The sequence below is a fragment of the Sciurus carolinensis genome, chromosome 3 (genome assembly GCF_902686445.1).
Source record: "Sciurus carolinensis chromosome 3, mSciCar1.2, whole genome shotgun sequence".
NCBI lineage: Eukaryota > Metazoa > Chordata > Mammalia > Rodentia > Sciuridae > Sciurus > Sciurus carolinensis.
Window position 1 is genome coordinate 87,274,433 of NC_062215.1, and position 15,863 is coordinate 87,290,295.

At 32.8% G+C, this 15,863-nt stretch overlaps 1 protein-coding gene across 2 annotated transcripts in view; it reads left to right on the forward strand.

The window, feature by feature from the left end:
- The window catches only part of Rab3gap1 (RAB3 GTPase activating protein catalytic subunit 1), a 93,659-nt gene that overhangs the window by 21,194 nt on the left and 56,602 nt on the right, over nucleotides 1–15,863 (forward strand). For both annotated transcript variants that reach the window (XM_047545086.1, XM_047545087.1), the window contains exons 4-5: nucleotides 1,874–2,006; nucleotides 4,040–4,118. In XM_047545086.1, coding sequence (XP_047401042.1) covers nucleotides 1,874–2,006; nucleotides 4,040–4,118 — 212 coding nt within the window. The remainder of the gene's footprint in view (nucleotides 1–1,873; nucleotides 2,007–4,039; nucleotides 4,119–15,863) is intronic.

Here is a 15,863-nt window from a genome sequence, read left to right on the forward strand (position 1 = left end):
GTTGATAATTTTGGGTTTATTCTTAGAAGTAGAACTGCTGGTTATTGGGGTATTTAAATGTTCAATTTTATTAGAAAGTACCAAACTGTTTTCTAAAGTGGTTTTATCATTTTATCCTCCTAGCAACGTGAGATTTCAAGTTGCTCCACATTCTTCCTGATACTTGGCATTGTCAGATTTTATTTTAGTTATTTTATTGGCTCTGAAATGCTATCTCATTGTGGTTTAATTTGCATTTTACTGATGACTACAGATAATGAATAATCATTTAATAATTCATCAAAATTACATGTTTATAGGTCATCCATACTTTCTTTTGCCAAGTGTCCAAGTCTTTTGCTCATTTAAAAATTGAATTAGTTAATTTAAAAAAATTATCCTCATATATCTTGCATGTGAATCCTTTTTCAGATATGTATTTTGAGTTTTTTCTTCAATCCATGGTTTCTCTAATTTTAAGTGTCTTTTGGTAAACAAAGGTTTTATTTTGATGAAGTTCATTTTCTCAATTTTAAATTTCCTTGTTGGTCCTTTTTAATCCTATTAAAGAAATCTTTGTCTATCCCAGGGTTCCCAAGGTTCCCAGGATCCCAAAATATTTTATGCTTTCTTTCCTGTGAATATCTAGTTATTCAAGGACCATTTGTTGTAAAGACCATCCTTTCCCCCACTGAATTCTGTGACACCTCTGTTGTAAAATCAAGTAAAAGTATGAATGTATTTCTGGAATAGTTTCATTGATCTATTGGTCAGTATTTATGCCAGTAATGTACTGTCTTAATTACTATAGCCAAATAAATACTAAAATCAGGTAGCGTACTTATTCATCAAAATTAGTTCTTCTAGGTCCTTTGAATTTTCACATTAGTTTTAGAATCATTTTGTCAATTTTGACAAAATGTCTTCTGAAATTTTAATTATGGTTATGTTGAATTTATAGATCATCTTCAGAAATTGATTGGGGAATTGATCATATAAACTGCTTTATGAAACAATTTCTGGTGTTGAATAACACTAAACAGATGTTATCAGGTATAAGATTTTTATTAAAATATATTTTAATAACATGTAATTTTTCCTGATTTTTAAAATTTAATCATTTTCACTTAAAAGTAACCAGTAGAAATTCTGCTATTGGTATGAAAAAAAAAAAAGCTGCTATTGGTAAATAGATTCTTATTTACATGTTAACAGGCATGGAATTTACTGTGTATTCATGCTTTTATATAGGGGATCTTAAGAAAATTATTTGAAAAATATAATTTTTATGTGTCACTTGGTAATTAATATCCTAGGAGATTTTTTTCCATAGTTAATGTTTTAAATTAATTTTTTTGTGGATGTACACGATGGTGAGATTCACTGTGGCACATCCATATAGGTACATAGGAAAGTTATGTCAGATTTATTCCACTGTCTTTTCCTTTTCCCAACTCTCCTCCCTTCCCTTCTTGTCTACTCCAGGCTTCTATCCCCCACCTAGTGGGTTAACTTCCATATATCAGTGAAAACATTTAACCTTTGGCCTTTTGGGATTGGCTTATTTAACTTCATATAAAAGTCTCCAGATCCATTCATTTACTGGCAAATATCTTTATGGCTGAATAATATTCCCTTGTGTTTATATACCACATTTTCTTTATTCATTCAGCAGTTGAAGTGCACCTAAATTGGTCCTAGGAGGCTTTTAAAGAGCCACTGTCATAAATCATTTATGCTTTTTTTGTTTCTTTTATTATGTGAAGGAGAGTCATATGATGGAACTTTTAGATGAATGGATAGGAAAAGGAAAATCACTGTGGTGATTAATAAATATAATAGAAATTATTGAATACTTTAAGTGGATGTTTTCCTATTTTATTATTAAATACAGGGTGTATTTACTTCTGGCACATGGGAAGAGAAATCAGATGAAATTTCCTTTGCTGACTTCAAGTTCTCAGTCACTCACCATTATCTTGTACAAGAGACCACTGATAAAGAAGGAAAGGATGAAATATTAGAAGGTAAGTTTTTACAACATATTTTAAAAATATCAACTTTTAAAAAAGTAGTTATAATTTTTCATTAATTTAGTTCTCATAATGCAGTAGTCTACTTTCAAATAATTTACAATATGCAAAGTTGTTTCACATTTGAGTACAGTATGAGTTACTGTATCTGAAGTAGAGAAAGAATTACAGTGCCATTCATCCTAACTGAATCAGCACCTGTTTATTGAGTACCTAACATGTGAACCCTGTTGAATCCCAAACTTAAATGAAATGTGCATCCCAGTAGGAAAAATAAGAACTTTAAGTAACAGTAATAGGAGGTAGAAAGTGATAAATGACATCCCAGGGATAGATGAAGTTCTACTAAAGTTCAGTGGAGAAAAGGTCACTTGGTCAGGAAAGATCAGAAGTTTTATAGAGAATTAGGCAAGTAAGATGGCCTTTGAAGGATTACAAATAAAGGAGAATTTGTCTATTGATTAGATAGTGTTGTATTTTGATTATATTCTGGATTTTGAAGTCAGACTGTGGATTAAAATTTAGATTTTTCTACTTGCTAGTTATTTGACCTTTCTAAACTTAAGTCACCTCATTTTTTTCAATGAAGTAATACTACCTGGAGGTTTAGTATGGAGATTTAATTTAATTTGAATCAGTGTTTCTGATGAATGGTATGGTATAAGAGAAGATGAATGAATTTGAATAGTTAAGACATTGTTGATTTGTGTATGTACTATACAGTATTCTTTTTATTTGGTTGTGATTGAAACTATAATAATGGTGGAAATTATATATATATATGTGTGTGCCTTTTCTTGTGTAGGAATAGCATTATGTTACCTTTTCTATTTTATTTATTCCTACAAACAGAACAATTAGATAAGGTCTGCATTTAGATTCATAAACTAAGACAAAGAACACTGACCATATCACATATATGTAAGATAATTATAAAGCAAAATAAAATAATTAAATCAGAATACAAATATGTATATTACAGGAGTAAGGGGAGAGGGGAATGTTTGTGATTAGCAGGAGATCTGATAATAACAGTGGAATTTTGGGTCCAGTGTTCCACATATTAATGAAGGAAACTGTTCAAGACAGAGAAATTTTAAATTCCATTGAGAAAAGATCATATATTAAGAGAAAAACTGTTAGAGTAAGAACACTTAGAATCAGTGTTTCTGAGAATACTAAACAGATGAAGGGTACCATGATATGAGATGAATGAATTTAAGATAGTTAAGGCATTGTTGTTTATGTATGTGTTCTATACAGTTTTCTTTTTGGTTGTGATTAAAACTATAATGTGGAAGTTACAAGCAAATCATCACTCAGTTAATTTACACACTTAAAACTGTGTTATCAGAGGTTAGAATTTGAACACTGATTTTTTGTTGTTTTGGAATTACTTATTTTTGGTTAGGTATAGTGTCATGTCATTAATGCTATCCTATTCTTTTAGCAATTAACAATGTATAAATTTGCTAAACAATTATAGCTATCCAAAAAAGGAAGTATCTATATGAACATAGATATTTTTGTTTTTAATTTATTATGTATTTATGAATATAAATGATAATTGATGTATTATGAATTACAGTTCAGCTGCTGGAAGATACATGGTTTAGGAGTGAGACACTGAATAGAGGTTTTACAAAAAGATTAAGAGGTCAGGGTGATAGAAAAGGCTGCCTATGGGTGGTAATGTGGAGTTGACAGATCTCTAAGTAGAATTTCGAAGAAAAGGAGAGACAAGGTCAGATCAGAAAGGGTGAGGAATTGTTTGAGACAATGATTTGGAAGCAAAAAAATGTACAAACAAAAGAATGGTATGTCTTTTTTATGGGCTGGCTTTGTTTGAAAGGGAGAGACAGATGGACAGACAGATTTTCGTCCCCTTAAATCTTAGAGCTAGCCCTAGATATAAATCTTCAAGCAATTGCAAAACTACACAAGCTAATAAGACATATTTCCTCAAAAAATATTATAAAATCTGCCTTAACATGAACATCCTTTTTCATTATCAAATATTTTTATAGATGCTATTCCACAATCTATGCAAGATTTGCTATGTATGAATAATGACTTTCCTCCAAGAGCACATTGCCTGGTAAGATGGTATGTATACATTTTATTCAGATGACTTTTAGTATGTGTCAGGGAGACACCAAGAATGTTCCAGGTTCAATGATTTATTAGGAGGACTCACACACTCAACATCTAGTTTTACTTATAGTTGATATTACAGCAATAGTGTGCAAAGCAAAATCAACAAAGGGAAAAGACATGAGGCCAAGTCCAGTGGGAAATGTAAACTTTTTAGAGTCCTTTACTAATGGAGTCATACAGGTTATGCTCAATTTCCTCAGCAATAAGTCATGATAACTTGTAGGAAACCTTGTCTATCAGAGAAGCCTGTTGGAGGCTTTTATCAAGATTTTAAATCAGAGACTAATCATATATGCACTCTCTGACTGGTATATGCCAAAATTTCAGATTCCCAGAAGGAAAGCAGGTGTTGAATATAAACCACATTGTTTGCATAAACAATTTAGGCACAGTGAATAACTTTTATCAGTTCTAGGAATGGTGAGAACCCTTGCCAAATCCAGATTCTAGTCAAGAGCCAACCTTGTTAGCAGCTTTGTATAAGAAGAATAGCAGTTACAGGCCTGCTGATAACTTTTCTGCACAATATGTTTCATAATCTAAAGTTGTGCCAAACTATACTTCTGATGACTAACATAGAACCCTTAAATATCATAGAAAATTTAATGTGTATTGTTGGAAGTTTAATTAAAATAAGTTATGTGATAAAGTCAACTTATGTCTAAACTATAAATGTGATACATTAAGAGACACATCACATTTACAAGGTCTCTCATCTTTTTAATTGAGTCTCTGAACTTTAAAATATTGGTTAAAAATGTATCACAAAACCATAATATATGGTCAAGAAAGGAAATCTAGTTGAAGGAAGTTTATATACTGGTTTAACATTTTTCTTTTTGGTGTGAATTGGTCCTTTGATTTTTTTCCTTTTAATTAAAGAGTAATTTCTAAGGGAGGGGAAATTATATCTGCTTCTTTTTTCTTTTCATTGTAATTACTGTAGGGAATGCACTATGTAACATATTTTAAAAAAAAAGAAAACTATTTGCAAGTACATATAAGTTGGATAATATTCCTGTTTTGGTACAATCTTTTATAATTGTGAGTTTAAACAGCTAAAAGAAGGAAATTAAATACAGTTATTTACCCATTTTATTTAATCCTTCCAGATTCTTTTCTGGTCTTCTAAAATGTGAATATGTACATTTAACATGACTAAATATATCAGAAGACAGCAGGAGCTGTGCACCCACGTACACATGCCTTTATTCACCTTAATTGAACACTTACTGTTGGGCAGGTCTGAATTAGATGAACAGGTTTGATTTCTAGCTAAAGGTACTTACTGTCTTTGCAACTTTGGGACATTACTTAATTTCTCTTGACTTTGTTTCCACATTGTTAATGTCAGAATAATAAAAAATATACACCTTTTTGGGTAGTTGTAAGCATTAAGATATAATTTCTGTTTAACGTTTTATTAGACATTTCCCAAAACTATTTTTGACTCATTGTCTTTGGTGAATGAATAAATCTATGTTTTAATGAAAACCACTTATTAGGTTTCTTCTTAAACTTTGTACTTTTATTAAATTTTGTTTTTTAAATACATTAAAACTGACCTTTTTTTGGAAAGGCAGTGAATATTTCCTGAATTTTAACATATGTAGGGTGTTTTATTTATTTATTTATTTTTTGGTGAGGTGTCCTGGGGTTTGAACCCAGAGGCACTTAACCACTGAGCCACATCCCCAGCCCTTCTTATTTATTTTTTTGAGACAGGGTCTTGCTAAGTTGCTGAGGCCTCCTGAGTGGCTGGGATTACAGGCATCACACCTGCTAGATTTCTTTTTAACTACTACCACAACTAGGATATAGAGTAGTTCTCTAACCCTTAAGAAACACCTCTTGTTACTTAATAGTCACACCTTACACACATTCTTGTTATTCTTAGAATCACAGATCTATTTTTGGTCACTGTACTTAAGTTTTTTATAATGTGTAAACATTTGAGATTGACTGTTTGACTCAACATGGTATTGTAAAATCCTTTTTGAAATAATTCTTTGTATCAACAGTTTGTTCCTTTTTACTGCTGAGTAGTATTTTATTATAAGGGTGTACCCCAATTGATAACTCACTGATTCATGCATTGAAAGATATTAGGATTGTTTCTAGATGTTGCAGGTATGAATAGAGCTGCTATAAATATTTGTACACAGGCTTTTGTGTATACAAATACACTTTACACTTGAGTAAATATCTAGAATGGGATTGCTAAGTCATGCATTAAGTATATATGTTTAACTTTATAAGAAAATGCCAAACCAATTTCCAGACTACCTGTACCACTTTGCATTCACATTAACAATGTATCAGTTCAGTTGCTCTACATTAAGCAGTGCTTAATATTGTCAATATTTTTATTTTAGCCGGTCTAATAGGTATATAGCAGTATCTCATTCTAACTTTAATTTTGAACATCATTCATGTGTCTATTGTCCATTATATGTACTCTCTATGATGAAATGTCCAGGTCTTTTGCACACTTTTTAATTGGATTGTTTTCTTACACACTTTAAAATTGGATTATTTGTTTTCTTACTGTGGAGTTTTGAAAGTTCTTTATATATTCTGTATATAAATCCTTTTTAAGAACGTGTGATTTGCAAGTATTTTTTTTCTCAGATCATATTATTTTCATATTCTCTCTCTCTCTCTTTTGGTCAGGGGGAGCTGGGGATTGAACCCAGGCTTGCTTACTGCTGAGCTACATCCCCAGCCCATCTTGTTTTTTATTTTGAGACAGGGTCTTGCTACATTGCTGAGGCTGGCTTAGAACTTGTAATCTTCCTGCCTTAGCCTCCCAAATCACTGGAATAACAGGTGTGTGACCTAGACCCGGCTCTTTTCATTCTCTTAATGATATCTTCCAGAGAGAAAGGCTTTTTAAGTTTTATGTTTAGTTCCTCAATTTTTAATGTTATGGATTATGCTTTTGGCAGTGTGTCTAAATTCTTTATTCAGGGTCACAAAGCTTTCTCCTGTTTTTAAAAATTAAAACAAAAAATTGTGGTATAATATTAGTTTTACAGAAAAGTTGCAAATACTACAGATAATTCTTATATGCCACTCATTTGATTTCCCCTACTGTTCACAGTTTGTTACCTTGATATATATGCCAAAAATGAGAGACCAACATTGGTATGTTATTTGCTAAGCTCTGTTTAACTAATTTCCATTTAACTAATGTCCCACTAATGTTCATATTCTATTACTGAACCCAATCCACGATGCCTCTTTGAACTTACTGGTTAGGTCTCCTTAGTCTCTGCTTTGTGAAAGTTTCTCACTCTTATTTTTCATCTCTTGTCAGTTTTAAAGTATTGGTCATGCATTTCATAGAATCTTCCTCAATTTGGATTCATTTTATGTTTTTCTTATGATTATACTGGGGATAATGGGTTTCTTTTAATCACGATATCAGAGGGTACATGTTATCAGTGACTTAATTCCTGGTGTTGTTAACTTTGGTCACCTGGCTGATTCTTCTTATTTTATTTGTAGAAATTTAACATTTTATATTTAGATCTATTATACTTTTCAAGTTAATTTTGGTACAAACTATGGCATTCAGGTCAAAGTTCTTTTTTTTTTTTTTTTTGCACATGGATGTTAAGTTGATCCAACTGTATTTGTTAAAAAATGTACCCTTTCTCTTAAATTCCTTTTGAACTCTTCTGAAAAAACATTTGGCCATTTTTATGTGAGCATGTTTGGATACTTTTGATTTCTGTAGTTTTATAGTAGGATCTTAAAATTGGATCATCCAACTTTATGCTTCCTATTTCAAAGTTGTCATGGCTATTCTAGTTTCTTTGCTTTTCCTTCTACATTTTGGAATTGGTTTGTCTACAAAATATTCTGCTGGGAGTTTTGATTGGGATAGCCTTAAATCTATAGATCAGATTGGTGAGAATTGACATCTCTGCTATGCTGATTGTTTTATTTTATGAACATAATAGGTCTTTCCTATTCGTTTTCCTTGATTTTTTCATCAGTGTATTTTAGTTTTCAGTATATAGATTCTGTAAATGTTTTGTTAGATTTATACTTAATTATTCTCTTTTTGAAAGGAGCTATTATAGTTGGGTTCAGTGGTTACATATGTGTAATCGCAGTGGCTCAGAAGGCTGAGACAAGACGATCACAAGTTCAGGGCCAGCCTCAGCAACTTAGCAAAGTCCTAAGCAAATTAATGAGACCTTATCTCAAGATTGAAAAACAACAACAAAACACCAAAAAATAAAAAGGGATGGGGATGTGGCTTAGTGGTAAAGAGCCCCAAGATTAAATCTCCAGTACCCACCCCAAATTGATTAATTAACTAAAATAAATAAAACTTGTGGTATTGAAAATTTTTCATTTCCATTTGTTCTTTGCTATTTTGTAAGAATGTGACCAATTTTTGTGTGTTACTTTGTGTGGTTATGACTTTGCTAAACTCAATTAATCTAGTAGTTTTGTGGTTTCTTTGAGATTTTCTATGTAAATAATTGTGTCATCTGTGAATCCATATAGTTCTATTTTTTACTTTCCATTTGTGTCTTTCTCGCTGCTTTTTTAACACTGAAGAGAGTCTCCAGTAAAATACTGAATAGGAGTGGTGATATTGAATGTCTTGCCTTGTTCTTGATTTCAGGAGAAAGCAATTAGTCTTTTACAATGGTGATATTAGTTGTTGGCTTTTCATAAATTTTCTTTATCTGGTTGAGATAGTTTCCTTCTAGTTCTACTTTGCTGAGAGGCTTTGGTTTTGATTTCTTTTTTTAAATGGATGTTGAATTTTTATCAAATGCTTTTTCTGTTTAAATTAATATCAATTAATTGTTATCCTTTAGTTTTTGTTCTCTTTTGTTTTTTTGGTTTTGTTTGTGTTTTTTTTCAGTACTGGGGATTGAAACAATGGGTGCTCTACCACTAAGCTACATTTCTAGCCCTTTTATTTTTTGTTTTGAGACAGAATCTCACAAAGTTGCCCACGCCAGTCCCAAACCTGTGATCCTTCCACCTCAGCCTTCTGAGTAGCTGAGATTACATATCTATACCACTGGGCCCAGCTTTTCCTTAGATTGTTTTAATATAGTAATTAAAAATGATTTTATATATATTTAACCAGCTTTGCATTCTGAAGATGAACCCTATTTCTTCATAGTATAATTTGTATTAGTGTATATATATATATATATATATATATATACACAGAGCTGGATTAGATATGCTATTAATTTTGAGAATTTTGTTTATGAGGAATATTGATCTATTATATTCTTTTCTCATACTTTGCTTTTGGTATCAGTACTCTGGCCTTATAATGTGAGTTGGGAAGTGTTCTGTTTTCTGAAAGAGATTGTATAAAATTGATTGCACAAATTGTTTGCCAGAATTTGCCATTGAAAATAACTGATCCTGAAGTTTTCATTTTCTTGATTCTTTAAGCAGAAGTCTCACTTCCAGTGTTCACTGCCTCATATACACTAATCTGTCTGAGGGGTCATTCAGAACATTACAACATTTGTACTGATTTGAATTGGTGTGAAGTCCATATACAAACAACACTTGAATAAATTTAAATGATTCAGAAGGAAGCCAGTGTGTTTAGGTCATAGTGGAGAGACTGTTGACCTACCTAAAAGATATACAGCTTTCTAATATCACTGCCACATAAGAGGGCACAGTCGTGGATGATAACATCTGACTGATATTGTGCTTCTGGAAGCATAGTTTTTAGGCCTAGCCTTATTTGTGGAGGGCCACATCCCGCGAGGATGAGAAAAGTATTAACTGCTGGAGGATGATATTGACTGTCCATCAATCCATTGCCCAAAAACTTATCTACTCAATAAACACACAAGAGCCAATACTCTTTTTAAATGAGAGGGGACCTGACGGGTCTGACCATACCAGCTCTGGCCTCTAACAACAACAACAGGGAGTAACCCAACTCTTTTATTTACAGGTAAAGGGAGCAAGACTGGGAGGAGCTTCTTCTGTCTGATTCTGCTAGATAAGGATGGCTTCCCACACTTACTTATATTTATTATTAGACTGGGACATTCTTGGACATGACTCAGCCTGGATATGTGTTTAGAGACCCCCTTCCCTGGGCTGGGTACACCTTATCAATTTTAGAGTTATAGATTCACATTATGACTGCTAGGCTAAAACATGGTATTTGCAGAAATAAGCAGACCTTTCTTCCATCATTCTTAGTCCCCCTGTTCATCACACAACATAGTCAGTTTTGTAGACACCTCTGTGAGTCACAGAAAGACATTCAACAGCTAAAAGAGTTATCCTATAAAAATTCCAGTTCCCAGTCCTTAGCTGTCATGCCCTATATCTAGAACTGATAATCCTTTGAGATTTTTCAGTTACCTTGTATGCTTTCTTCTGCCATTCAGTTCCTTCTTTGTTTCTGTCACCCAATAATCTCCTTTTTATTCTTTGAGGTTCAAGTTGTGTATTTAAAAATATCAGGAAGAGGGGTCTTTGTCATGTCAATCTGCCATATTGCTGGTAGTTTCTTCCAGGTTTTTCTCATTTGATCTTTTATAAAGATTAGAAAGACAACAAGCATTTGAGTATAACTTGAAAATGAAGCATATTAAAATTATATGTATTTCCTTTTATTATTTATTAAACATTAAATAATAGAGCATTAGTAGAGGTGATGATACCTGAGTGCACTTAAAACTTGCAAGTAGTTTGGTAAGCCTGAGTACAGCAGAGAGGGTTGGGAATAACACCCCTTTACTGTACTTCAGCATTTGGGCCTAATGTAAACTGGCATCTTAAAAAGATTTCATAATTCTGTTTTATATAGACATATATTTATATATATTATATATATTTTATTGTACTTGTTAAAATTCAGTTCTTAACATTTTCAAGGATACAAATTGTATCATACTTCTTAGCAACAGAAGTTTTCACCTATAAATATTTTCTTTTTAAATTAAAGTTAGTATTATAGTAACAACAGTAAAATTTTGAAAACTGCTATAGAATAGTTTTTATTTAAAAAATACTAATTTATATCAGGTCGACTGTCAAAATGAAAGTATTTAGTGAACTTAAATTTTTCAGATTATCCCTCCCACTGCTCCCCCACTACCGTACAGGAGATTGAACCCAGCGTGTCACACATTCTAAGCCAGTGTTTTTCCACTAAGGTACACCCCCATCTCAAATCAAACTTAAAATAGAATTTTGACATTTATTTCAAATGTTCAGTTTTGGTAATTGAAATTTATGTATTGACCTATACCTGTTTTGATATCTTCCAGTTTCAGTTTTTATATCAGGGACCTCCCATATTAGCTTTAAGTTTGTTTAACTTTTTAAAGGACATTTTTAAAAAGGGTTTTTAAAAGATATGTTGACATCATTAGTTTTATGGCCTAGATAAGGGAATTTATCTTAATGATGTAATTTTTTGGATACCTCTCCATCTCCCTTTAAACACCTTTTAAAGTTTTGTTTCCTAAAGCTATCATGAGATTTATTTTTTTGATTGGTATTCCTAATATTAACATAAGTAACCTGGGCAATAACACTTTAGCTATAGCAGAAATGTATGCATAAATGTAAATTTATGAGATCTCTTCTGAGGGAATGTTTTAATAGGAAGTTTGGTAGGACAGTGAATTCTCCCTTTCCCACTTCCAGAGATGTCTACACCCTAAATCCCGGAACCCAATAATATAGGTTAAGTGGGAAGAAGGAGTCAAAGGAGCAGATGGATTTAGGGTTAACCAACTGACTTTGAAATAGGGAGATTTATCATGGATTATGAGAAGACCCAATGTAGTCAGAGAATTCTTAAAAATGGGAAAGCGGGGCAGAAGAGTCAGTATAAGAGTGATATGAGAACTCAGCCTGGTGTTGCTGGCTTGGAAGAGCTTCAGTAGCCCAGGAATGAGGGTAGCCTCTAAAACCTGGGAAAGACAAGGAATGAATTCTTTCCTAGAGAACCTCAAGTTCATCCAGGTATCAAATATACCAGAGTTAGCATATTTGAAAGATTAACAGAAATCATCCAATCCAAAGAATAAAGAAAAAAAAATTTTTTGAGGGATCTGTGGGGTCAGTGTCAAGTGTCCAAAGCATATATATAATAGGAGCCCTGGGTATAGAGAAAGAAAGGGAGAGATATAGGAATGAATTCTTTGTTACCTTCAGAAAGAAACGTTTTTCCAGGACTGATTTTAGACTGGTAGATCTATGTCAGATTTCTGACCTGTAGAACTGTAAGATAATAAATCTGTGTTGTTTTAAACTACCAAGGCTGTGGCAATTTGTTATAGTAGCAATATAAAATAATACAGAAAGTAGAAGCATGAAAGCTGTAGATGTCTGGGGAAGCTTTAATTAGAGTCGAAAACTACATTGAAAGGATGGCTGGATTTAACAGTACAGATTTTGTCTCCATGATTTTGCCTTTGTTCAGCCTTGTCTTTCGACCTTCAGCTTCAGTCACACTTTGGTTACACGTAGAAATAATAGCAACAACGTAAAGAAACAATCCACAGTCTTGTAAACTGTATAGTTGAATAATTATAACTTTTTTAAAAATATTTATTTTTAGGGTTACCATTCTGAGGACTTCTCGTAATGGTGTCATGAAGTGGATGGTTATTCCTTGCAAATAAATAAATAAATAAATAAATAGACCATTTATAACCCCTTTTCCTGGAACTCTTTCTGTCACTTTCTCCTCTTCTTTGTTATCTGTGTTAGTGAACTTTAGCTTTCTAATCGATGCTAGCCGTGAAAACCACTGGTACTGTTGCAAGGTGGGCAAACTTGATTCTAACTGGGGAGTAAGAAACTTGTGACTTTGCCAACTAAAAATGGCCAAGGGGGTTGGAACAAATAGGGAAGACCTATACCTTTGCTAGGCTAAGGTTGCGTCCCAATTCAAGTCAAGTGGAGCATTAGTGACAAACTTAATGGGGAGATCCTGTGTGAGAGCCATAAAAGGGCTTAAATATACTTTCTGCACATCCTTAAATGTCAGGGAAACTACACATGTGCATCAGAGTCCCAAAAGGACCAAACATCAAAACTGGTTGTGACTTTGAATGCTTTCCCTAACCCACACACACAGATCCATTAGCAGAAAGTAAGAGCATAATGAGCTCAGGTGTTGTCCCAATTTTTGGCTTACCACTAAACTAGAAAGACAAGGAATGCTTCCTAGGGATAGTTCCCAGGCAAGCAAATAAAAGTAAGAATAAAACAACGGAATAGAGACCTCAGAGGCTGTATAGTGCTGGGGAAGCAGTCTGTATTCAGGTCCAGACAGGTTACTAAATACAAAGAAATTTTTTAAAAACTAGGAAAAGTTAAATAGAACCTGATTTTGCTACAGTATTATCTCAGTGTACAGTTTTCAACTACAAATTACTAACTATGCAGTGAAACAGGAAAGAGTGATCCACAGGGGAAAAAGTAGTCAATAGAAACTGACTCTCTGTAGGTTTGGGGAAACTCCTTCTCAGAACTACACACCACCCTCCATAAGCAGAGAGAAAGCACAGACCAGAAAAAGAGGCAGACCAATCTAGGTTGGTAGGTTATCAAATATTTATTCAAGGGAAACTTAAGCAGGCTTAGGTGGTAGCAAAAGCACGTAGATCTCCCCACTTAGAGTGCCCACCTGTCCCGTCTCCTATCCTATGAGGGGAAAATAAGAGAAAGGAAAAAAGTCACTGATGGTGTGTTAAAACCATCTGGTTGCTGTTTTAATCTACCAAATTATTCTCTGCATAGATTTTATTCTCTGCATAAAAGGATTGTAGTCTGTAGTCTGGTTAGCATTCCTAAGCAGAAGGAGGAATAATCTGGATAGCAGCAGTTATCTTGGTCCTCCATTTGCTGCAGTCTTGTTGACAGTTTGGTTTTTAGCCTCATGAGATCACTTTATGGTAACACACCTAGAACACATTTTCACAATAGTGATCCCAGATACCAGATTTAGCAATAATTTTAAAGCAGTTATGATAAGTAGATTCAAAGTATTAAAGGAAAAAGTACTCAGATAATTAAAAATATACTAATAATGAGTCAAATAGGAAATTTCATTAAGCAGAAACTGTAATGAAGAACCAAATGGAAGTTCTAGATTTGAAAAGTATAACTGCAATAAACTTTCATCAGATGAGCTGAAAAGCAAATGTGAGATAGCGAGTGAGAAAAAGTTGGTAGACTTGAAAGATTAACAGAAACTATTCAATCCAAAAAAATAGAAAAAAGTATAGAGAAAAATGAACAGAACTTCAGAGATCTGTGGGTCGATGTTAAGTGTCCTAAAGTATACAAGTAATGAGAATTCCAGAAGAAAAAGCAAATTCAAAGAAATAATGGCTGAAAACTTCCCAAATTTGATGGAAAACTTTCCCTCAGAAATCTCAGTAAATCCCAAGTAGGATAAACGTGAAGAAAACCACATGTAGGCACGGTGTAGGCCCTTCTAAATCCGAAAGACAAAAATCTTAAGCAGCACTGGAAAAATTGTTACATCCAAAAGACAATAATATTGAGTGACATCCATTAGAAACAGTGGAGGCTAGAGGGAATTGAAGTATTCTGAGTGCTAAAAGAAAAAACTGTCAACCAAGAATTCAATATACAGCAAAAAAACTTTCAAAAATAAAGATCAAATATTGATGTCACATAAACACTAAAAGAATTTATTCCAGGCAGATCTGCCTTATAGGTAATACTAAAGGAAAAAGATGGTAACTTGAATCATTGGAAATATATACATTCAAAAGATATATTCTCTTAATTTAAAAAAATAAGATTTCTTAAGCAATACTTATGGCACTGTATTGGGTTTGTTACGTATATGTAATGCATATGAAAATATTACATAAAGAAAAAGGAGAGGGAATGGAGCTATATTCTGTAAATTGTTAGATTTTACCAGAATTAACCTGAGTAGATTATGTTAAAGATGCATTTTGCAATATCTAAAGAACACCCAAGATGCAGTTAAAAATAGGAATTGTTTACTGAATACTCCAACTTCCCAGGAATTTTATAGGTACTAGGTATTTATGTCTAAGAAATAGTTTTTTATTCATTGTTTTTCACCACCATTTTTGGTGATAATAGTATTTTATGCATATATTCTTTGTACTATTTGAAGAGACTTTGAATATATTTCTAAAGTAATACATGAAGGTTGTAAAATGGTTGCATTCAAAGTAGGTGGTATGGTGCTATGATTGCCTATGTGAGATTAACAACATGCATGTCAAATGTTGTTTAATCTTTAGTTGTTGCTTTGATCTTTATTGGAGCAGGAAAAAAGGCTTTTTCAAACAACACCAAAAATGAATGGTTATTATCTTACCTTTCTTTGTAGAAAGATGACATGTTAAGGAACATTTATATTTAAATTTAGTATACATGTATAATATATTAGATAAAACAGTTCTTTCATTAAAAAGTATCATAGAGAGATTTTTACTTGTATCAATACATCTGAACTCCTAGTTTGAGTTATTTTGCTTAGTGCTGTGGTTCAAATGTATCCCCCAAAATTCATGTGTTGGAAACAATCCCCAGATTAATATATTGATCATTATTTGGAGCCAGGGTCTTTGGGAAGTAATTAAGGTCAGATGAGATCATGAAGGTAGGGCTTCTGTGGTGACGTTAGTGGCTTTATTAAAAAAG